We start from the raw sequence: 23,220 nt of genomic DNA, 5'->3' as shown, positions 1-23,220 counted from the left end.
CTTTAGCATACACAAGTTTTTTCTTTGATCATTCTTTGATCCCAGATGACCCATTTTCGAACTAGACCTAAATTTTATAAAAGCAATTATTCTGACCAAAATTCATGAAGATCAAATGAAAAATACAGCCTCTGTCGCATACACAAGGTTTCTCTTTGATTTGACCTACTGACATAGTTTTTGACCCCAGATGACCCATTTCAAAGTTGACCTAGATTTCATCAAGGTCATTATTCTGCAAAAAATTCATGAAGATCAATAAAAAAAAATACAGCCTCTATCGCATACACAAGGTTTCTCTTTGATTGACGCCGGACATCAAGCGATCACAATAACTCACCTGAGCATTGCTCAGGTGAGCTAAAAGCATAATATCTTTTATCTGTTAGATATAGATTTCTGAGAAACCTATGAATATATATATAAATTTCGTTTATCTTTAATAATTTATTTGTGGAACGTTTATGTGCACGCGAAAATACTACCAAAACATAACCGTAATAATGGCGTTTAGCTTAACATCAGCCAAAGTAGTGATTAATGATTGCTTTCTCCAAATGGTGACCGATTACTGTCATATCTGTCTTGCGTGTGGGTGCGTTTAAATAGCGCCAACATGCCCAACACGACAAAACTAGCGCGCCAGTTCGACAAAAAACCATACGCATTTTTTGTATGTTGTACAGGCGCGCTTTTTGTTCCTCTGCCGTGTTGATGTGTTTGAAGTTGTTGGCTAACAGGCCAAAACGACAATTTAGTGCGCCGATACGTCAAATACAGTTGTTGTTTCTTTTTTGTCATTTTGGCACGCTAGTTTGTCGTTCTGGTATGTAAGCGTATTTGCGCCCTTCAGACTCGCCAGAAAAAATAACGCAAATGATAAACCCTATTATCTAGCATGTCAAGGCATTCACAAATCAAAGTCAAAAAGATAATTGGCTTTAACATATACATGACCATCGACAAGTCACATATTTGGCGGTTTAAGACTAACATAAATACAAACACACACATAGAAAAGTATGGCATAGGTATGGTAACAAAAAATTAATTCTTATTCAATATGATAAAAATTTAATTATTATTTTTAAATTACGAATGATAGATAAAGGCATTTTCCAAATTCCCCATAAACAGCAGTATTTATAGTCTTGTTGCCGTACACCTAAAATTTGTTTTGATTATTTTAGATTGATACGCTCTATATCTGGACCACTATGGAAACCCCAGATGTCACATCCATCTGTTAATATTAGCAATTTCCTTGCATCAAATAGCTTTTTTTTTCGTAGCATCAAGACTAACAATACCAAATAGTGAATTAAGTGAATATAATGCTTTAGTTGCTGGGTGAAACTTTCGTTTGATGACAACGTAACACCTAGGTAAGCAAAGTTATGTACCACTTTCATCATTTGGTTGTTGTAAATTAATGTTAATATAGCTCAACATTCTCAAGTTTATTACCTAATGTGAAATACTATTTTTTCAGCGGGAAAACCGTGTATGTATAACGGAAGAAGGTACAGAGATGGCGAACAGTTTAAACAGGACTGTAACACGTGTACGTGTAGTGACGGTCAAGCCGCGTGCACACAAATGGCATGTTGTAAGTATGAGTTAATGCTGTTTCGTATTTGTGTGAGAATCTGTAAATAGTTTATACATGCGTGCGTAAGTGGGAAAATGTTCGAGAAAATGAAAGCTTAACATTGATCTCCAGAATGTTCAGGACACTGCGTCCTTTTTTGTTCATACACATGAAATTAAACTGAGATATAATCATATACTGCAAGAAAAAATATATTTGCACGACTAACTGTAATAAAGATGATAAAACATTTCATTGTTTTTAGATGATGAAAGACCGGGTCAGTGTCCTGCGCCTGTTGGAACCGGTTACTGTATACACAGATGTACAACTGACTTAAGTTGTGAAAGGGGGAAGAAATGTTGCAGTAATGGATGTGGTACCGAGTGCATGCTGCCTGTCATTGGAGGTAACTTGCTGAATAGTTAAGAACTATTTTGCCAGTAAGAAACATAGTGCAGTTCACGACGTCATGCGTTTGAAAACGATATAACAAAATACAGTGCCATAAAATGATACATATTACCGCCTTTGCTATCTCGTCTTTTTCTTTGTCGTCCTTTACTTTGTCGTCCTTTACTTTGTCTTCATTTACTTTATTGTCTATTACTTAGCCGTATTTTACTTTGTTGTCTTTTACTTCGCCATATTTTACTTTATCGTCCTTTACTTTGCCGTTATTTACTTTGTCGTCCTTTACTTTGATGTCTATAATTTTGCCGTCCTTTACTTTAAATTTGTCGTCTTTAACTTGGTCGTCATTTACTTTGTCGTCCTTTACTTTGTCGTCTTTTTCTTTGTCGGTTTTTTATTTTTGTTGTCCTTACTTTGTCGTCCTTTACTTTGTCGTTCTGTAATTTTTCCTTTCTTTTCTTGTCGTCCTTAACTTTGTCGTCCTTTATTTTTCCGTCTTTTGCTTTAACATCCTTACTTTTCGTCATTCACTTTGTCGTCTTTTACTTTCTTGTCTTTTACCTTGTCGTCCATTACTTTGTCGTCTTTTCCTTTGTTGTCCTTTACTTTGTCGCGCTTTACTTTGTCGTTCTTAAATTTGTCGTCTTTTTCTTGCCGTCTTTTTCTTGTCATCCTTTACTTTTACGTCGTTTACTTTTCGTCATTTACTTTGCCGTCTTTTACTTCATCGTCCTTTACTTTGCCGTCCTTTACTTTGTCGTCCTTTACTTTGTTGTCTATTACTTTGCCGTCCTTTACATTGCCGTCTTTTGCCATCTCTACCTTGTCGTCTTTTACTTAGCCGTCTTTTATTTAGCCGTCTTTTACTCTTGCCGTCTTTTATTTTGCCGTCTTTTTCTTTGTTGTATTTTACTTAACCGTCTTTTACGCTTGTCGTCTTCTTTTTTGCCGTCTTTTGCGTTGCGCCATGTTTTATTTTCCAGTATTTTACTTTGCCGATTTTTTGCTAAGCCGTCTTTAAGTCTGCCGTCTTTTACTCTACCGTCTTTTATTGTATGGCTTTTTATTCTGCCGTTTCTTGCTTTACCATTTTAATTTGACGATTCAATGTTTAAATCATATGTTATTATTCTGAGGCGATATGACGACACCTTCTTATACTATTACTAGACTTACACTGTTTTACTTTATGATATGAAAGTACACTAACATTGCTGTTTTACAGACATATGATGTGTCAAAAATGATAAAAGTACTATTACATTATCACAGGAGGATGTATTCACAATGGTGTTAAGTACAGGGATGGTGAAACTTTTAAGGATGACTGTAACACGTGTAAATGCTCTGGCGGGAAAGCTGCATGTACATTGATGGCTTGTCGTAAGTAAACGGTGTCACGCTAATAGTTACTATCCTTCAGAAATACGCTTCCGTCGCCAATTTGTCATAATTAAATTAACGTATATCTCCTTTTTCATTTCTGATACTCACGAAAATATACACTTTCTAAAAAAAACGCAATTATATTTGACCAGTCTTCAATCGGACGATCTCTTTACTTTAAAGGACACACCGTTCTACTGTTAGACACTTGGTTTCAGGTTGTCTGTCTGTATGTCCGAGTCCACATTTGCATACTTAGGTGGCTATATGAACAATAGGTATCTGTACGCTTTATTTGACGTTATTCATTTCGGTGTGGGTCAGCTTTTACTTTATAAAGGATGCAACTTGTTCGCTCACCTGAGAAATGCTCAGGTGAGTTTTTATGATCATTCGATGTCCGGCGTCCATCGTCTGTCTTCTGTCTGTCTGACAACATTGAGCTTGTGTATGCGATAGATGCTGTATTTTTCAACTGATCTTCATGAAATTTGTCAAAATGATTATCATGGCGAAATTTAGGTCAAGTTCGAAAATGAGTCATCTGGGGTCAAAAACTAGGTCACTAGAACAAATCAAAGAAAAACGTTTTGTATGCGATAAAGGCTTATTTTTCAATTGATTGAAAATTGGTCAGAATGGTTGCCTTGATGAAATCTAGGTCGAGTTTGAATATGGGTCATCTGGCGTCAAAAAACTAGGTCACTAGGTCAAATCAAAGAAAAACCTTGTGTATGCGAGAAAGGCTGTTCTTTTTTAAATTGATTGAAAATTGGTCAGAATCTAGGTCGAGTCTGAAAATGGGTCATCTGGGGTAAAAAAAAAGGTCAGTAGGTGTAATCAAAGAAAAAACATTGTGTATGCAATAGAGGCTGTATTTTGCAGTTGATCTTCATAAAATTATGTCAGAATGATTGCCTTGACGAAGTCTAGGTCAAATTTGAATATGGGTCAACTGCAGTCAAAAACTAGGTCAGTAGGTCAAATCAGAGACAAACATTGTGTATGTAATAGAGACTGCATTTTTCAAATGGTCTTCATGAAATTTGGTCAGAATGATTGTCTTGATAAAATCTAGATCGAGTTTGAATATGGGTCATCTGGGTCAAAAAGTAGGTCATTAGATCAAATCTAAGGAAAACCTTGTGAATGCGATAGAGACTGTATTTTTTCAGTTGATCTTCGTGAAATTTAGTCAGAATGATTGCCTTTATAAAATTTAGGTCAGGTTCGAATATGGGTATTCTGGTTCAAAAACTATGTCACTTGGTCATATCTAAAGAAATACTTGTTTAAACTCAAGAGACCACATTTTTGGTCCAATCTTAATGAAAATTGGCCAGAATATTTGTTTCTATGAAATCACTGGGTCAAAAATGTTTACTCTGTTGTGATGTGTTCCCCAGGTGAGCGACTTAGGGCAATCTTGGCCCTCTTGTTTTTAAAATTCCCGCTAGTTACTCCTTCTTTACTTTAAGCTTTTATGTGGCTATTTTTACGTGGCTAAAATAACAATAGGGAGAACAAAAGAGTAGCCACATATATACCCATTTGTAGGAACGTACATCTGTCTGTCCGTAGACACAATATTGTGCGCACCAACCCTCCATCCCTTTGACACACTTAAATGAAACTTTACACAAGCGATCTATAACAACAGTAGTTGTGGATGGTGCATTTTGATTCTTTCAGAAAAATATTTTGCACAGTTAAGGGACTTTGATTTTTGTTACTATGCTATATACATATAGTCCACATAATTATGTTATCTTGTGTGCGTCACATTGCACTATACTGTGTCAGTGCGTGCAGGGAGGGGGGGGGGGGGTACATCCATTACCTTCAGTGATTGCTCTAGTTGTTCAGTGTAGAATCAAGCTTTAATTGGTGAAGGAAGATGAAAGGTGTCCCTTTGGGAATATATTACGGGCAGGCACCTTCGAAGAACCACAAACCTTACGTTAACTAGCTGGACGGTTTTCTCACGTTAATACTTCTATACTAAAGGCGAGGTTTTGAACTAACGTATGTGATGATCTAGTGATTCGAAAATTGTAGTCTTAACCACTCGGCTACAGAAGCCCAAAAACGAAAATAAGAGCATCACTTTTAATGGTATTTTTCAACTTTTAGCGAAAGATAAACCAGGCACATGTCCAGCACCCATTGGGGACCTTAGTAATTGCGTAGATGAATGTAGCGACGATTTCAGTTGTACCGGAGTACAGAAATGTTGCAGCAATGGTTGTGCTAGAGTCTGCACAATGCCAGAAAGTTCAGGTTAGTATTTCATTGTTTTGTTTATTCTAAAAAATAGTTAATGAATAAATAGAATTAAATCTGAATATTTTCTCTACTATATAAGACTTTATTCCGATGTCCATAAACGTAATGAACATCTTTTTATGTGTACTTGAAAGTTCTAACTGGCATCAATGAGGTATTGGTCTGTTATAAGTTTGTGAATTGGCTTGTCATCTGTCTGTGAATTGGTCGTCATCAGCCAGTGAATTGGTATGCATCAGTCTGCGAATTAGCATGCCATCAGTCTGTGAATTGGTATGCATCAGTCTGAGAAATGCCCTGTCATCTGTCTATGAACTGATCTATCATCTGTATATCTGTGAATGTGATTGGTCATCATCAATCTGTGAATTGGCATGTCTTAGGTGTGTGAATTAATCTGCCACCTGCATTTAAACATTTTCACAGAATTTACATTTTCGCGTGTGGGACATGGAGCAAGTCACGTGACGGGTTTTCGATCATGTACAGTTTTTTATTCGTAGATGTGCGATATACTTATACTTTCTTTAAATGACAAATTATTCTATGTATGTTTATATATTTTATTATCTTTTTTAAAATAAGAAAAAAATCTTGGGTAACATGACACGTTTCGACCATTTTCGTAACACACCGGAAGTTATGACCATCTTCATCTTTCGCTTTCGGATGACGTGACCTAATTCACACATTCCTTTTGTTTACGTTTTTATTTCTACATATTTCGCCTTTCATGTGGTACATTTGACTAAAAACAGGTTGATGTGTATGACGTCATCAATATCTGCGAACATAACATGTAAACAAATAATCAGCTGTTCAGTGAGATGATAACAGTTGATAGAGATATATAAAGTTTGTTGAGTAAATGGAAATGTGTTAACATTTCTTCTGTTAGGCTTCTGGTTAGAAAAGTGTGGTTAGTTTGTATAAACTATAGATATTAGATTTCATAAATATAATTCAATATATTTAGATTGCCATGACCTTTGGATGTATTTTTGAGATCATTAGCTCACAAAACATTGCTCACAATTAAAAAGGGCATTTATTATGACTGATCTGAATATATTCATTTCTGGCGGCGGAAAAATGTTTGACTTGTAGGTTATTAGCAATTATTGAGAAATATGCACAAGTTCTGCAGCGGAAATATTGCGCGACTTTAGGAGCGCAGTGTTCTTCCGCCAAAGAACGAGTGCATATTTTCTGATGCAAAGATAACTACTTTTAATTACATACGTATCTTTACGTTTGAATGTTAACGACACACATAAACTTACGTCACGCACCCGATAAGAAATTCAGGCGTCAGTATATGAACAAATTATGACGTTTCCGGTACCCTTGTAACATAACGGGGAAAAGAAACGAGTATGTTTTAATCTGCGATATAGTTAACTCCTCTTTATCATCCAGTCAACTGGTACTACAAAATTGGTCATAATATAACTTGAACCGTTTAAGTAAGATATAAGTATGTACAAGGCATGTAGGAACAGGCATAACATAAAATCCTTACCATATCTGCATATGTGACAGTTAGATGCCGAATAACAGAATGTGTTACCAGAGTGCTATTGACTTAATAGCTACTTCTTGAAATAACTCATTCTGACTAAAGACAATTTAAAAATTATGGCAGTTGGTTTTTGCATTCATTACCATGTGTTTTATGGAAGTACCATTTTACGATTATGCTTTTTGCTGTCTGTATGCAGGTTTATATCTTTGTTGCCTATTCGAAATCACTACAGGCTAATTAAATTTTGGACATATTATAAAAGCAAATTACTTCAGGCTAATTAAAGTTTGGACATACCATAAAAGTAAAATGAACGTTTGAGGTCATCGAATTTTGTTGCTTATGTCTAATTTTCAACAAATAAGTTTTATTTCCACACAGGAAAACCATGTTTTGCTAATAATGGAACAAGGTATGAACACGGAGAAACTTTTAAGGACGAGTGCAATACGTGCACCTGTAGGAATGGAAATGCTGCGTGCACGCTAATGGCTTGTCGTAAGTAACATGTAATACTATTTCCTCCTTAGAAATGGAAATGCTGCGTGTACGCTAATGGCTTGTCGTAAGTAACATGTAATACTATTTCCTCCTTAGAAATGGGAATACTGAGTGTACGCTAATGGCTTGTCGTAAGTAACATGTAATACTATTTCCTCCTTAGAAATGGGAATACTGAGTGTACGTTAATGGCTTGTACGTAAAGTAAAATGTAATTACTGATTTCTGCTTAGAATGACAAATGCTTTTATTGTAACGGAACCTATGGCTTGTGGAAAGTATAACATGTAATTTAACTAAATTTTGCTCCTTAGGAATGGAAATCTGGTGCACGCTAATGGCTTGTCGTAAGTAACATGTAATACTATTTCCTCCTTAGAAATGGAAATCTGCGTGTACGCTAATGGCTTGTCGTAAGTAACATGTAATACTATGTCCTCCTTAGAAATGGAAATACTGCGTGTACGCTAATGGCTTGTCGTAAGTAACATGTAATACTATTTCCTCCTCAGAGATGGCTTTGCTGGCATCTCAACAACAAGCAGTGGGAATGGATTGAAACTGCATACCCGTTTCTGCTGTGAAGTGACGTTCTGACAATCATTCCTAGGATTCTCTATCTCTTTCTTACTTTTTCTTTCAGTGTTACCCTTTTTTCGACTTGGCAATTGCTTTTGGTTAAGTTTCAATGTAATTTGAAATTTAAGAAACCAGATAATTGTTTTTGTTATATTTGTCCCTATCAGAACCGTTTACTTAAACAGTTATTTACAATGATGTCATTTAAAATTGCACAAGAGTACAGTCAAACTGTTTGAGATGCAACAATCCCCGTTTTCCTTGGTAAATTTCTGTTCCGTTTAAAATTTACACTAGTGCAAAGAGTGAATATACAGTTACAAACATAGAAATATATTTATATATAATCAGTATGGTTGAAACCATTTTGTTTTAGCAAACAGACCATGTTACCATGAGGGAAGGTTTCTCCCCCACGGCGACAGTTTCAAGGACGAATGCAACACATGTGTTTGTACGAATGGAAGGCTAGCATGTACTTACATGACTTGTGGTAAGTGCAACTTTTCTTTTAAGGCTTCTATTATTTGGCCTGTGGTAAGCGATACACTCTCTTAAGATGATAAGGTTAATTTTGTTTGGTCTCTGGTTAGTGTCATTGCCCTGTTTTAACGTTGATACTAAATGGCCTTTGGTTAGTAACAATTTCCTGCTTGGGTTTAAGGCAGTCATTAAGGCAATGTAAATATTATTTATATATTGTCATCGTGCTTTCATGAATGCAAGATGCTTTTTATTGTATTTCGTTAATTCAAGGACATTCTTGCGTTTATTCAAGGACATCCTTGAGTTCATAAAATTTATATTACTGACTGCTATCGTATCAAAGAAAAAATTTGCAGTAATAAATGCACTATGTACAAGTACATCTATACTGTTTATCTTATTTATTCAAGGATAGTCGTGCTTTCGGGAAGCAATTAGAGGTTGTGGCATTGTGGTTATTCAAGTACAATTTTGTGTTCATTAAAGTATTTTTGCTTGCCGTTTCTGTTGTAGTTATTGTTGCTTATTCAATTACATTCTTGCGTATATGAGTTACTGCTACTAGTGGTCATTCATTTAATCAAGGACAGACATATGCAATTAAAGGCATTGCTACCAGTTGTTTTTGGCAATTCAGTCCTTAAGGTACAAATTGCTTAATATCATTTGTTTATTCTAGGAAAATCGTGCGTGCACAATGGGAAAACTTACGAGGATGGTAAAGGATTTAAAGACAGCTGTAACACATGTCTTTGTAGAAACGGAACTGTTAGCTGTACACTTCTGGACTGCTGTAAGAAAAATTATAAAATTATAACAACACCGGTTAAATTGAAATGTATTAAGCTCATATGGTTTACATCACTTCAGGCTGACAAGACATTCACTTGATCCAACATTAATTTGAGCCGCGCCATGAGAAAACCAGCATAGTGACTTTGCGACCAGCATGGATCCTGACCAGACTGCGCGGATGCACAGGCTGGTCTGGAACCATGCTGGTCGCAAACGCACTATGTTGGTTTTCTCATGGCGCGGCTCATTTGATATTTACATTTAACGGTAGATGAACATGCGTAGTGGCTTGAAAATTTTACATTCTAGCATAAAACTGCTGTTTTTCTTCTTTTTAGGGGGTGTTTAAACAGGAGAGTAAACGTGTTAATGGAGTGTTAGTCTTGCTCACGCACTGTTAACGCACCTTTATACATATGCACGTTCCGTGGCATAGCGTTAACGTATTACAGTCCAAAAATGGATAATTCAAATGTAAATTAGCATCAACGTGATCAAATAATGCTGACATTCCCTCGCAATTCATGGACGTAAAATGACGTTGATGGACAATATAATTTATTATGTTGGATATATGTTTAGTTGTTTACATGTTTTATGCTAGAACAGCATTGACGTATGTTCTTTTCATGTTATAACATCTGCAGAATCCCGAGGGTTTTATTTTTATCCGAGCCCAACGTATCCTTAGCAAACTGGTAGATATACATGTATATTAATGATCATTTGTTTTCTGTTTCAGCCGGTGCCAAACCAGGCACCTGTCCGCGTCGTCAGCTTTTCCAGCCATGTAACAACCGATGTTACAATGACAGAGGATGCCAGGGAAATAAAAAATGCTGTAGTAACTGGTGTGGTTATACCTGTATGAATCCCGTAGGGGGAGGTAATGTTATATTTCATTACAAATTACTCGAACATTTTTCCATTTTCAAAACTTCTTTATGAATAATGATAGAGGGTTTATTTGTTTTGAGTATTCATCGAGCAAATTTTCTCCACTAGCGTAACCACAACATAATCTTTTTTAATCTGAAATGAAATGTTCCTTTTTTATCGCGTCTTTTCAAATGTGTTACAAAATGTTACCCACTTTTGCCCATAATTTCATGCATCTTGTACTTGCATCTCTGTATATTTATTTAGTATCGTAAGATAAATAGAATTGTCCATATACATTTTGTTAATTTTACATTTGGTTTAGTATATTTATGATAAGAAAGTCAGCATCGTTAACCTTTAGCATGCTAAATAAATTGTCGTCTGCTGGAAATGTCGTCTGCTAAAATTGTAAAGTTCATTCAATTTGCTCCAAAATTGGAAGAAATACTGTCAGAGTAGCAAACAGCTTGGAACCTGATCAGACGCCGATTTAATCGGCGTCTGATCTGGTTCCAAGCTGTTTGCAAAGGCTGTTAAATTCGCCTGCAGCAGGCTAAGGGTTAAAGAGTAGTTCTTGGGCTCGTTTCATAAAGCCTACTTACGACAAAGTGAAGTTTTTTTACGAACATCATTTGAGTACTTTCAGCTTAACTAGTCGAGTATCCTTAAAATGTGAACTAAAGAAAAAATGTAGATTTATGAATTAATGAAACCAGTTCTTTTTTAATGAACCAAGTTTTTATCTATCAAACTAAATTGTGTTTATAGGCTCAGATGAGAGAGCGTTTGATGAATGAAACTTATGAGCTTTAGTGAAATAGGCCCCTGTTTTAGCGAAAATTACATAATGACAATTTCTGTATTTGAAACATGTTCGAATACAGTATAATTAAAGAAACACCAAAACATGAAAGAAGAGAGAATATGACAATTTATCATTTAAACAAGTTATACCACAACGCAATCTATCAAGCATGTATTATAAAGCAATTCATCATTCAGACAAGTAATTCAAAACTATTTGTCATTCAGACAAGAAATTCAAAACTATTTGCCAGTAATTTAAAACTATTTGCCATTCAGACAAGTAATTCAAAACTATTTGTCATTCAGACAAGTAATGCAAAGCTATTTGTCATTCAAATAAGATATCTAAACTATTTGTCATTCAGACAAGTATTTCAATGCAATTTATCATTTACACAAGTAATTCAAAGCAATTTGTCATTCAGACAAGTAATACAAAGCAATTTGTCATTCAAACAAGTAAAACAAATCAATTAGTCATTCAGACAAGTAGTACAAAGCAATTTATCATTCAGACAGGTAATTCAAAGACATTTTGTCATTCAGACAAGTCATACAAAGCAATTTGTCATTCAGACATGTAATATAAAGCAATTTGCCATTCAGACAAGTAATACAAAGCAATTTGTCATTCAGACAAGTAATTTCAAAGCAATTTGTCATTCAGACAAGAACTGCAAAGCAATTTGTCATTCAGGCAAGTAATGCAAAGCATTTTTTCACTCGGACAAGAAATACAAAGCAATTTGTCATTCAGACAAGTAATTTCAAAGCAATTTGTCATTCAGACAAGTAATTCAAATCAATTTATCATTCAGACAAGAAATTCAAAGCAATTTGTCATTCAGGCAAGTAATGCAAAGCAATTTTTCACTCGGACAAGAAATACAAAGCAATTTGTCATTCAGAAAAGTAACACAAAGCTATTTTCTAGGATTTTGTATCATTCATACAAGTAATGCAAAGCTTTTTGTGTAGGATTATGTATCATTTAGATTAGTAGGACACTTTACCGTTTAGACCAATAATACAAATCAGTTTAGCATTCAGACAATGAATACAGGACAATATATTGATCAGAAAAGTAGGACTAGTAGAGTTTCTCGGACAAACAGGTAATACAGCGCAATTTATCATTCAGACACACATAGAACAATACAATATATCATAAAAGACGTTTTATCATTCAGAAATGTACAAAAAGATTGTTTTTTTTTTATTCAGACAATTGTGCTAGTGTAACATGCCCGACAATAGAATGTACCGAACCAAATAAACCACATACCCTTCCTGGTTACTGTTGTCCAGTCTGCCGACCACCAAGTGAGTAAATGAATTTCTTTTAAGTTTTTAATGTGCTTTCCGGTCAAAGGTTTGAGAACTTTACATAACAACATGGATAATCTTCGAATCTGTTATGTTCATAGCAAGAAAGTATATATCATACATTTAGCAATAGATGAACCTCAACATTTAAAGTAAAAAATGAAATTTGTAAAGGTATATGCATTATTGTGATATGGTTTATTTGTCTTTATTTCTGTGGTAACATTTGATAAACCTTAACATGAAAATGGCAATTTATAACAATACATGTATACGTATTTATGAACTATAACGATAATGATATTTTGATAAAGCTTAACATGAAAAATAGCAATTTATTAAAATACATGTATACGTATTTGTGAACTAAACGATAATGATGTTTTGATAAATCTTAACATAAAAAATGGCAATTTATAATGGTAAATTATTTACGAAGTAATGAATGAATATCTATTGCTTTTTCACAATGGCATTGTTTAATAACTACCTGCTTAACTTTTAAGTTGGTACGAAACCTGGCAGTTGCCCACGTCGGCCTAGTGGATGGTTATGTAAAGATCTGTGCCGGTCAGATTTCAATTGTCCTGGCCAGCAGAAATGCTGTAGTCATAGATGCGGCAAGTCCTGTGAGCGGCCAAGGTTTGGTAAGAACAAAATGTATTTCATTTTAATGAATAAAGACGCTGATTTCTATCGTTTTTATGAAATAAGTTGTTAAAACATATATTTCTAACGATTTGACAAACGTTTTAATGCATTGATGTACATGTCGTTCACAAGAATGACCTAGGATTTTGTTTCTCTACTTATACTCAGTTTTGCTGCCGCAGTTTGTCCGCCTTTTTAACCTTAAATATTGCAGCAAATCTTGTCGGGATAGCTTCCTCACTTCAATTCAACGCCCCGGGCGAGACTCAAACCCACATCGGTAAGGGGCAAGTGATTCTAAGTCAGCGACCTTTACCACTCGACCACGGAGGCCCCATGTTTGTATAAAGATATATCTGCCCTAATATAACCATGTTTTTTCATCAGATCGCTGTGCGGATATATCATGTCCCCCACTGAGATGCATGCGTCAGTTTAGACCTCCTGGTCGGTGCTGTCCAGTTTGCCGCCGAGGACGAGGACGGGGTAAGAAAAAAAATGTTTCTATAGAAATTTGAATATTCTGAAATCTAGATATGCAGCAGTTCTGTATGACGAATTGTTTCTGTCAGTAATATCTTATTTATTCAGAATCTTCATTCACTCGTTTTATTACAATAAATGTTTTGTATTCTTGTCACATTTCTTTGTCTTTCTAAAGGAACTAGACAAACATTTTATGCACTTTACTTTCAGATTAGTTTGAGGAAACAATAGTATTTGATAGGAAAACGGCGCCAACCTGCCACAGCGGAACAAAAAGAAATTCTAATTTAAAAATAGATGCCGTAAAAGCAACCATACACAAATTGCTTCTTTTTAGAAGTTAGCATTAACATGTGTAATGTCTTTCCATATTTTTCAAAATTGTATATACAAGATGGTTAACCTGTTTACTGTTCAATTATTCACTTACAAATATATGTGTGAATGCTATTAAATTGACTGTTTATAAAACCTTTTAAAGTTTTTTTTAAATGAAAATAACGTATTTTGTGAAGTTTCGGATAGGTGATCGTAGGATGTAATCAACTTCCGATACCGATGTGTGATCGTAAGCTGTAATCAACTGTATCAACTGTTTCTATACGTTTTTGATAACCGTATATGATCGTAATATGTAATCAACTGTTCTCTGTTATGTTGTTAATAAATATTGACATGAAGGTAAAGAAAACTTTACTGAGATAGTTGACATTCCATTGATTATTCTTATGTCATTTTTAAGCTAGCTTGATGTTAGTATTTTTGTTAATCTTGTTTAAAACCAACAGTGAAAACTTATTTATTGTCTTTAATGGTAATGTATTGCTTTTCTCTAAAAGTTAGTTTTACTTAAAATGTGACTTTAAGTTAAAAGTAATCTTAAATACATCTATAAGAAAGAAACCATTCTGTAAACATACAAAGCAATGCATCAAATTTGATTCAAATTATCTGAATCTGATCACGAGTGCAACACGTTTCAGCACCTAGAACCGGCCTCAGCGGCACGCCGTAATACAGATACATTGAACTGGCCCTAATACCCCGAACGGACAATTATTACAACAAAACTTGGTCCAAGTATGGGATGCTTTGCCTTCTGATGGTACTATGAAAGGCAGCTGTTGTGTATAGAAGACTGTTAGGCAATAAGCATGGCACATCGGCCGTGGTGGTTAATAAAGTTACTGTGTTTTTACCGGCATAGAAATAATCTAGATTTATGTAAATGTTTTATGTTGTTGGTTTTTTTTCGCTTATTTGAATGTCAGTTGTCATTTTTATGTATACAGAATAACGATATGAAATTATTATCGGGATGTATTCATTTGAAAATGTTCATTACTAGGGAAATTATTTACTTCATGCAATAATTTTCATATTAATGTCATTTCACAAGTTGTACATATGTAAGTACGTACTTTTTTGTTCACAACTGAAACAATCCTACATACATGTAAGGAAATGGCATATCATTATATAATTTCTGGATGGTTTGATATCAATATATTAATTAAAGTCTGGAAATAAAGTAAACGCTTTCCTAATAATGTTTCGTTTTATGATCCGTTGAGTACAAAAGAATAGAGTGCAGAGGCCGTATTCATAAAGCATATTAAGTATAAATATAATCTGAAAAGTAGACTTAAGTTTTGACTTAAGTTGAAGATTTTGCTCAAGTTTGTGGTGATTTCAGCTTAAGTCTAAGTAAAAAACTTAAGTCCTATTCATAAAACAGCTTAAACTTAAGATACTTAAGAAATGACTTAAGTCAGAAAACAAAATGGCGTCGTGAGTACGATTAAAGTGTTGTTTTTCAGATAAAAGCACTTTAAACATAATTGTGCATGTTGTATCTGTCTGAAATTAATGTTGTTTTTTTTAATGTTTTCGTCCACAATAAAAGCCAATAATTACTTATTAAGTTGTTTTATGAATAACAAATATACTGAAGTAAAATAAATTTCTTACCTAAGTAATACTTAAGTAAATAATCAATTTCTTATACTTAAGATGCTTTATGCATACGGCCCCAGATCTATGAATCGCAAGGTGATGAGTTCAGTCCCATAGCAAGCACCTCGGATCAATGTGGAGACAATGGCAGTTTCTTGTGAAAAAATGGTACATGGACTGCTGGCCGTTGCAAAACTGAAATACTCAAAAATAGCGCTAACTGCAACAAACACATTTCTTGAATTGATCTACCAGAACCATGACCCAGTCGTTAGCTTCTTCAATGTACAGGGTGACAAAATATACCACTAGACCAGGATCGATTGATTCCGACAGAGCTACGGGACCGCTTATTAATACATTTTCACGTACTTTATATTGACGTTCTATAGCATTACGCATTTCACTATCATTAACGAAATCATCCTCGAAATTAAGTTGTTGCTTTAACGATGTAATAATTGCAGGCATCGGAGACAAACCAGTGCATGCCATTAAGTAGTCGAAACCGGGACCTCGGAATGTCGTTCCATTGTTTTACCGAATGACCTATCGGATAGTTTACGAACAATCTCCCCATTTTAGTGATCAATAGAATATGTAAGAAAATCTTTTTGAAGCATAGAACGTAACCATTTTGCTATTCTCCCACGCATCGGTGGAATATTACAATACATTTCTTACGGTAGTGGATACTCAACGCTAGTAAAGGAGCGTACCATTTGGCATGTATAATAGCAAACTTTAATTGAGTCTGTTAACGAGAGGTAATGAAGTGTCATGCACCCTCATACCTTCTAAGCACTACGTCATGAAAACACTCTATAACGTGATAGCGCGACACCACCAGATAACATGACACCAGGTCGGACAACGTGACACTCTACGGAGATTGTTGTCGTTTTGAAGTAAGTATTTTTAATTTTTTCTATACACAATGTGTATCAATGAAAACCAGATTCCTACCATGTTTCGAGGACAGAAAGCGGCACCTAAAGGAATGCTTTCTGAATTAAAAAGCCCACTAAATAAACATACAGATGGCTAATCCACGGACAGATTTTCATTGTTTTTGGTTATTGAACCGAGGAATTTTTCTCATTTCTGAAGCAATAAGCTTGGCATTACCCTCTTTAAAAAGTCCAAAATTCTCTCTCTTTGTCTGCCAAATATCCCGGCGAAATCTCCATTACTTTCGAAAATACGAGGTCTTGAAGTCGGATGGGTAGACCAAAAATGTTCTGTTTGACACCACATGATTCCCAGGGAAGGTTCTTACTGACACCAATTCTTGATGATAATATGTTCTGTCTGACACCAAAATTTGATCATACTTATTTTTGCCTTTATTTCGTTCGGTTTGCAGTATTTTATCGAATTAATGCGTGTTTTAGGTATAACTGATCGTTAAATTCATTTTTCTACTAAGGTTTTAGGCTATAATGTAGTTTAACCGTAATTCGATTGAAAATGTTCATTCGTGGTGTAGTTTAGTAGAAAAATAAATTTACGACCAGTTATACCATAAAACACGCGTAAATTTGATAAAATACTGTAAACCGAACGAAATAAAGGCAAAAAAAAGTGCGCGCAGCATAGTTCGATGTCGGTTTATTGCAGAATAACCCGAGATATATTTTGCTCTACATGTATGTAGGTTATTAGCTGGTCATGTTAGAATGTAAATAAGACATTGTAAGAGGAACGCATATAACCGTGTATATGCGACAGAAATATACAAAACAGTATAAAATAGTTGCAGTTTTTCTATAATTTTATTTTTGTTTGAAGTCATGACGACTTTGCATCTTTTATATTGATGAAGAACCAAAGACAACGAAAGATACTTTGCAACCTTACTAATTCAAGGTCATATGGCCATTTTTCAAGCATTTTAATGGTGGAAAAAAGACGCTAGGTGTCCCTATTGTTTCAAACATGGCCGAGCACCTAGACAGAACCAACGACATCCGTAAGCCAGCTGGATGACTTCCTCAAATGAAGAACTCTACAGCCCGAGGTTTCGAATCAACATAGTGAAAAGACATTAACCTCTTGGCCACTGAGGCCACTGAGGCCCCTATTAGCCTGAACAACAGTTCCCATTTTAGCCAAAGTGCTATATAGCATTTATAATATTAATAAATCGACATGATGTAAGGGTCAATGCAGATAATGTTAGGTTTCAAGTAAATAATATTCCAAATGATTTATTTTCTGGTGAACGTTGTTATAGTCTTTTAGATATATGGTACACACTCAAGAACAAAGTATGAGAACATAGGAAAATGTTAAAGATGCATATACAATTGTAAACCTTTATGTTCAATAATAAAAAAAGAGATGAATAGTAATAAATAGTCTTGTGAAAAGCCTGCATTATTTTAATTAGTTGTATGAATAATAAGAAGAGAGATCTTTATAAACCCTGGTGGAATGATCAGCTTACAAACCTATGGAATGATATATGTTTTTATGAGAAACAATGGCTTAGGGCTACTAATAGATCACTTAAATTTACATTTAAAACTTTGAATTGTAATAGGCGTAAATTATTTGACAGACATGTACGAAAAAGTAAACGACAATATTGGTACAAGTTGCAATATGAGTTACTTGATTCTGTTGAGAATGATCCAAATAGATTCTGGAAAACTATTGGTAAAAATGGTGTGGCTAGTAAAACAGTGCATAGAATACCAATGGAAATTGTTACTGAGGATGGTTCAGTCGAATATGATACTTTTAAAGTTTTAGATTATTGGAAATGCACTTTAGTAATCTCCTAAATAATGATTTGTATGCCAATAGTAATAGTTCGTGAAATAGTGATATGACTACGGAAGCTTTTTAAGATAAATTTTCAGTTTTTGAAGTTAGGAAAACTATTAAAAAAGCAAAATTGCATAAAGCACCTGGTTTTGATAATATCTCTTATGAAGTGTTTAAAATGACAAAGCAGTGTCTTTATGGCACATAATTTTCAATGTCTGCTATCACACTGCAAGAACAACCTCCGTCTGGGGCACAGGAATTCTGAACCCTAAACCTAAGCCTGGTATAACCGATCCACGACAGCCTTTATATTATCGTGAAATCAACCTTGCATTAGCCATCATGTATTAAGTGGATAGATGTGAATAACAAACTTGTGGATATTCAAAATGGCTTCTGGAAAAATAGCAGCACAGTTGATCATACATCATTCTCTCTTCTGTAATAGAATCACATATTAAAAAAAAAAAAGACAAAAAAAAAAAAAAAAACAGAGTACATTTGCAGCCTTTACAGATTTTTAAAAGACATACGATTATGTGGATAGAAATATTCTATTTGATAAATTAAGAAATATAGGCTAGCTGGAAAAATGTATAATGCTATTCAGGCAATATACAGAAATGTTACATGTTGTGTAAAAGTGAATGGTTTATTATCTGAATGGTTCAGAGTTAAGTTAGGCTTAACACAAGGCTGTATTTTGTCACCATTTTTACTTAACTGTTTTACTAATGACCTGGCAATCAAGATAAAGGCGCTAGGACTTGGAACTGATATTGATAATGCTGAGAAAATATTAAGTTTGCTCTATGCGAATGATGTTGTTTTATTAGCCTTGAATTAAAAAGATCTCCAAAAAATGCTAAACTGTTTGTCAGATTGGTGTGATACAAGTAATATGTCCATGAATGATAAGAAAAGCAACATTATGCATTTTAGGAATATTTGTAAAACAAATCTTAATATTACGTGTTGTAATAACAGATTGGAGATTGTTGACAAATATAAATATCTTGGCTGAGTTTTAAGTGAATATTAAGATTATGATATCACAGATAAATTTGTATCCCAGGCAGCGAGCAGAGCTTTGGGTGTATTAGTTGCAAAATATAAACTTCTAGGTGCTATGCCCCATCATGTATATAAAAAAAGCTGTATGATTCTATGATATAGCCAGTTATAGCTTATGGAACAGCTATTTTGGGGGCGATAAGGTTTTCATGTATTGACGCCGTGGAGAACTGAGCCATGCGCTTTTTTCTTGGAACAGACAAATACACTCCTGGCATTGATGTGGCTTGAGATATGGGCTGGGATCCAGTTTACGTTAAACAGCTAAAATGTGTTGCAAATTATTGGGTTAGAATAACAGTGGCAAAGTATAATATAATAATATGAGTAAGGCAATGGAAACTGTTGAAATTGGTATTTTAAAGTAAAAAGAACTAGAGCTGTCACTAATGGTGACAAATGCCCCCGCAGCGCCTTGACCTTTGACCTGGTGACCTTGACCTTTGACCTGGTGACCCCAACGTCAATAGGGATCGTGTACTCAATAAGTACTATCAGCATGTGAAGTTTGAAGGTCCTGGGTGCAGTGGTTCGCGAGTAAAGTGCTTTCATGCAAAAGTTATCGTTGTGACGAACAAACGAACGAACTTACGAACGGACGGATAGTTGAAAACTAATATGCCTCCCTTCGGGGGCATAACAACTTGTTTTTAAAATTTGGATGTACAGAATTTTGTAATTTTTGTGTACCTTTAAATAAGAATATATATGTTCAAAAAGCGATGAGTTCTGCCATGGACTGTTGTATTGATGAATGGGTACAGTCTGTACATAGTTCAGTAGGTAAAGACGGTAAAAGTAAAACAAACTACGCTTATATCAGAAGTTCAAATTTTACTATGAGCATGAACAATATGTAAATATGGTAATGCAAGTATCGTCATAGGTCAGCATTAGCAAAGTTTAGAATGGGAATGGCACCAATTCATTAAGAGACCGGAAGGTATGACAGATTAGATATAAATGAAAATAAATCTATCGTATTTGTAAATCAGGAATAGAAGATGAAAGGCACGTATTGCTTATCTTGCTCTGTGTATAATGATATTCGCCAGACCTGGTTTGACAAAGCTGCTGGTGTTTGTCCACTGTTTAACACATATAATGATACTGAAAAGCTATGCTTCCTTTTATCAAATGAAAATATTTTTATATATACTGTAAAATCCTGCTGAGATATACCAAGAATTAGAAGAGATTTTTTGGACCACTAAATAAATATTTTATTTGTTTTTAAATGAATATTTATATGTAAAGATACGCAAATGGTATAAAGATGCAAACTATGTACTAAATTATGTCATATGGTTCATAGTTTAATTTATTTTCGGGTAACAAAGCATTATTTTTATGACATTGTAATAGTTCACTGTAGTAATTTTAGACCTATCTGTAGATAATGTTCTTTGTATTCTTATCTAGCAAGAAATTTTATAACACCCGTAAAATATGTTTGCTAATCAAACTACAGATTAACAAATATATTTTACTTTTACCGGCATAATGTAAATATAAGTATCAGAGTCATAAGAGCTAGGCATTTCTATAAAAGCAACTCTCATTCATCCACCTACACAGAGACATGCATGCATTCATTCATCCACATTACCCACCCATCAACCTGATGTCTTATTTGTTCCCTCATTAACTCACTCACCCACTCGCACATCTGGACACACTCCTTCTGTCTACCCTCTCATTTTCCCACTCATCCATATGATTAATCACAGTCAGTTGACTGGTAGCACCTCTTAGGACCTTATACAATATTCTTATTGCTGTAGTTGTATATGCCTGATAATTTCAGATGAGTAAATATCTTTAGTCTCCTGTAACTCTTAAGAGAGTGGCCATTTACATTTGTGATGCGTGTTTTCTTTACTGTTTATGTATATATTTCTATTGCAGGTAAATGCATGAGACTGAAATAAAATATAAATATATAGTATGATCGGCATTAAATCTCTCGCACTGACTATACGCACGCAATGTACATTATAAAACATATGTTAAACCTAACCCTAAGTCAGTCAATAGAGCTATATAGTATACTCAATACGTGCGTACATCCAATATGGGCGATTTAATATTGGTGGAGACAATGCTTCCAGCTAGACAAGGGAAATAACACTGCAGCTGTCTATTAGTACTTTTGTATAATTAATTGCCCTTGAACTAATAAAGATAGCACTTAATTTGCCGACAATGTGATTTCATATAGATTTAACACTATCTGGTCAGTTTGTTTAAGTAAATTTGAAGTAAAATTAATAAGATATAAACCTAATATTAAATACAACATTTCAAATTCTTTTTCTTTTACCCATCCATCCCCATGACCTTTAGCTCATTATCACTTCACACTGCAAAGTACTTGTGTCAACTAGAATGAAATAAGAATAGGGTTAGAAATTTATGACACGAAGGGGAAGGTGACCAAAAAAAATATTGCAATATTTCAACCTTCTGATCTCTCCTTACTTTGACCTCAATGTTCTAATATAGATATATTTCAAGTTTAAATAAAACTGTATAATGTATAAGGCCTCACCAAATTAAAAAGTTGTTCATCGGATTTGCCGCTCGTATATTTTCAGAAACACAAAAAAAATTTTTTGTTTTTTTGTTTTTGGCTTGCGCTCGCCCCATTGAAAAAAATCAATCCAAAATTTTTTGGTGCGCTACTTTTTACGGACGTAAAAGTGTATAAATGCTTCTAATTCCAGTCCTAGATTGTTCTCAAATGAATTTGAATCAAAATAAATACATACTACGCAACATCGTCTATAATAAATCATAACACTTATATTTAGTTGCATTAAAGTTGTTTCCCCTCTATGCAGTTACGCCATTTTCTTCAAATGTTTACCAAATTACATGCTAAAAAAATCGATTTATTTCATTGAAAACTGGATGAATAAAAGTTTACTAATTTATTTGATAACATCAATTTACATTATTTTGGTAAGGGTAAATACTTATTGATGCTTGTCACTTATCTGTTTTCTGTTTTTCCTGTCCAAATGATCAGCATTTCCATACGAAAGTTGAGAAATTTACATTATGATTGTTTTCAGAACCGTATCGATTTTCAAACTTTCCAATCATTTAGTTGACTAATGTTAATGCACGTTAATCTCCATTTCAGACTTTAATTGAGACTTTGTTTCAACAAATTTAATGTGTTATGAAAGTTTAAAGTTAGAAAAAGAGCTGTACAATAAGACATCATACTCGACTTTTTTGAATTAGAGCTTTGCCAGTAAAAGGGGCATGATAGTCAGAAGCTTTGAAAGTACAGAGCTATTAGTCATTATATAAAACTTAATATTTGATGTATCAAAAACGTTGTAAAGTCAGCTAAGAATGCTACATTTTCATAGCAGTAAATATTCAAGTCACATATGTATACGTGATAAGTATGGTGTAAGGTTATGTATTGTTGTTTATTACATATTTTCTAACAGCATTTTCAAAAGCATGCATTATTTGATTACAGTGTATTGTATGACACTGTTAATACATTTTTTTCACGAGTTCGCTTTGTTGTGTGTCTGCAGGTCAGATTTTCTCAATCCCTGGGGACTTACTTTTTAATCTAAAAGGGCTATGCATTCTATTTTAAGGTTTTTATTAGTCAGCCGAGAGCCAAATGAAGATAAATATATTTCTTCGCTCTTCGCTCGCTCCTGATTTTCTC

At 34.3% G+C, this 23,220-nt stretch overlaps 1 protein-coding gene across 5 annotated transcripts in view; it reads left to right on the top strand.

Annotated features, from left to right (window-relative positions):
• Positions 1–15,264, top strand: part of LOC123560965 (kielin/chordin-like protein) — a 71,842-nt gene extending 56,578 nt beyond the window's left edge. For 4 of the 5 annotated variants that reach the window (XM_053552363.1, XM_053552362.1, XM_053552364.1 and 1 more), the window contains 12 exons: positions 1,493–1,609; positions 1,857–2,000; positions 3,278–3,388; positions 5,525–5,671; positions 7,584–7,700; positions 8,659–8,775; positions 9,448–9,561; positions 10,306–10,449; positions 12,477–12,575; positions 13,085–13,225; positions 13,617–13,715; positions 13,926–15,264. In XM_053552363.1, the coding sequence (XP_053408338.1) occupies positions 1,493–1,609; positions 1,857–2,000; positions 3,278–3,388; positions 5,525–5,671; positions 7,584–7,700; positions 8,659–8,775; positions 9,448–9,561; positions 10,306–10,449; positions 12,477–12,575; positions 13,085–13,225; positions 13,617–13,715; positions 13,926–13,930 (1,355 nt within the window). In that variant the 3' untranslated portion in view covers positions 13,931–15,264. The remainder of the gene's footprint in view (positions 1–1,492; positions 1,610–1,856; positions 2,001–3,277; positions 3,389–5,524; positions 5,672–7,583; positions 7,701–8,658; positions 8,776–9,447; positions 9,562–10,305; positions 10,450–12,476; positions 12,576–13,084; positions 13,226–13,616; positions 13,716–13,925) is intronic. The other variant, XM_053552365.1, reaches the window with a different exon arrangement.
• The last annotated feature ends 7,956 nt before the right edge of the window (positions 15,265–23,220 follow it).

The sequence above is a fragment of the Mercenaria mercenaria genome, chromosome 10 (assembly GCF_021730395.1).
Source record: "Mercenaria mercenaria strain notata chromosome 10, MADL_Memer_1, whole genome shotgun sequence".
Classification (NCBI taxonomy): domain Eukaryota; kingdom Metazoa; phylum Mollusca; class Bivalvia; order Venerida; family Veneridae; genus Mercenaria; species Mercenaria mercenaria.
This window is presented reverse-complemented; position numbering and strand designations above follow the sequence as displayed.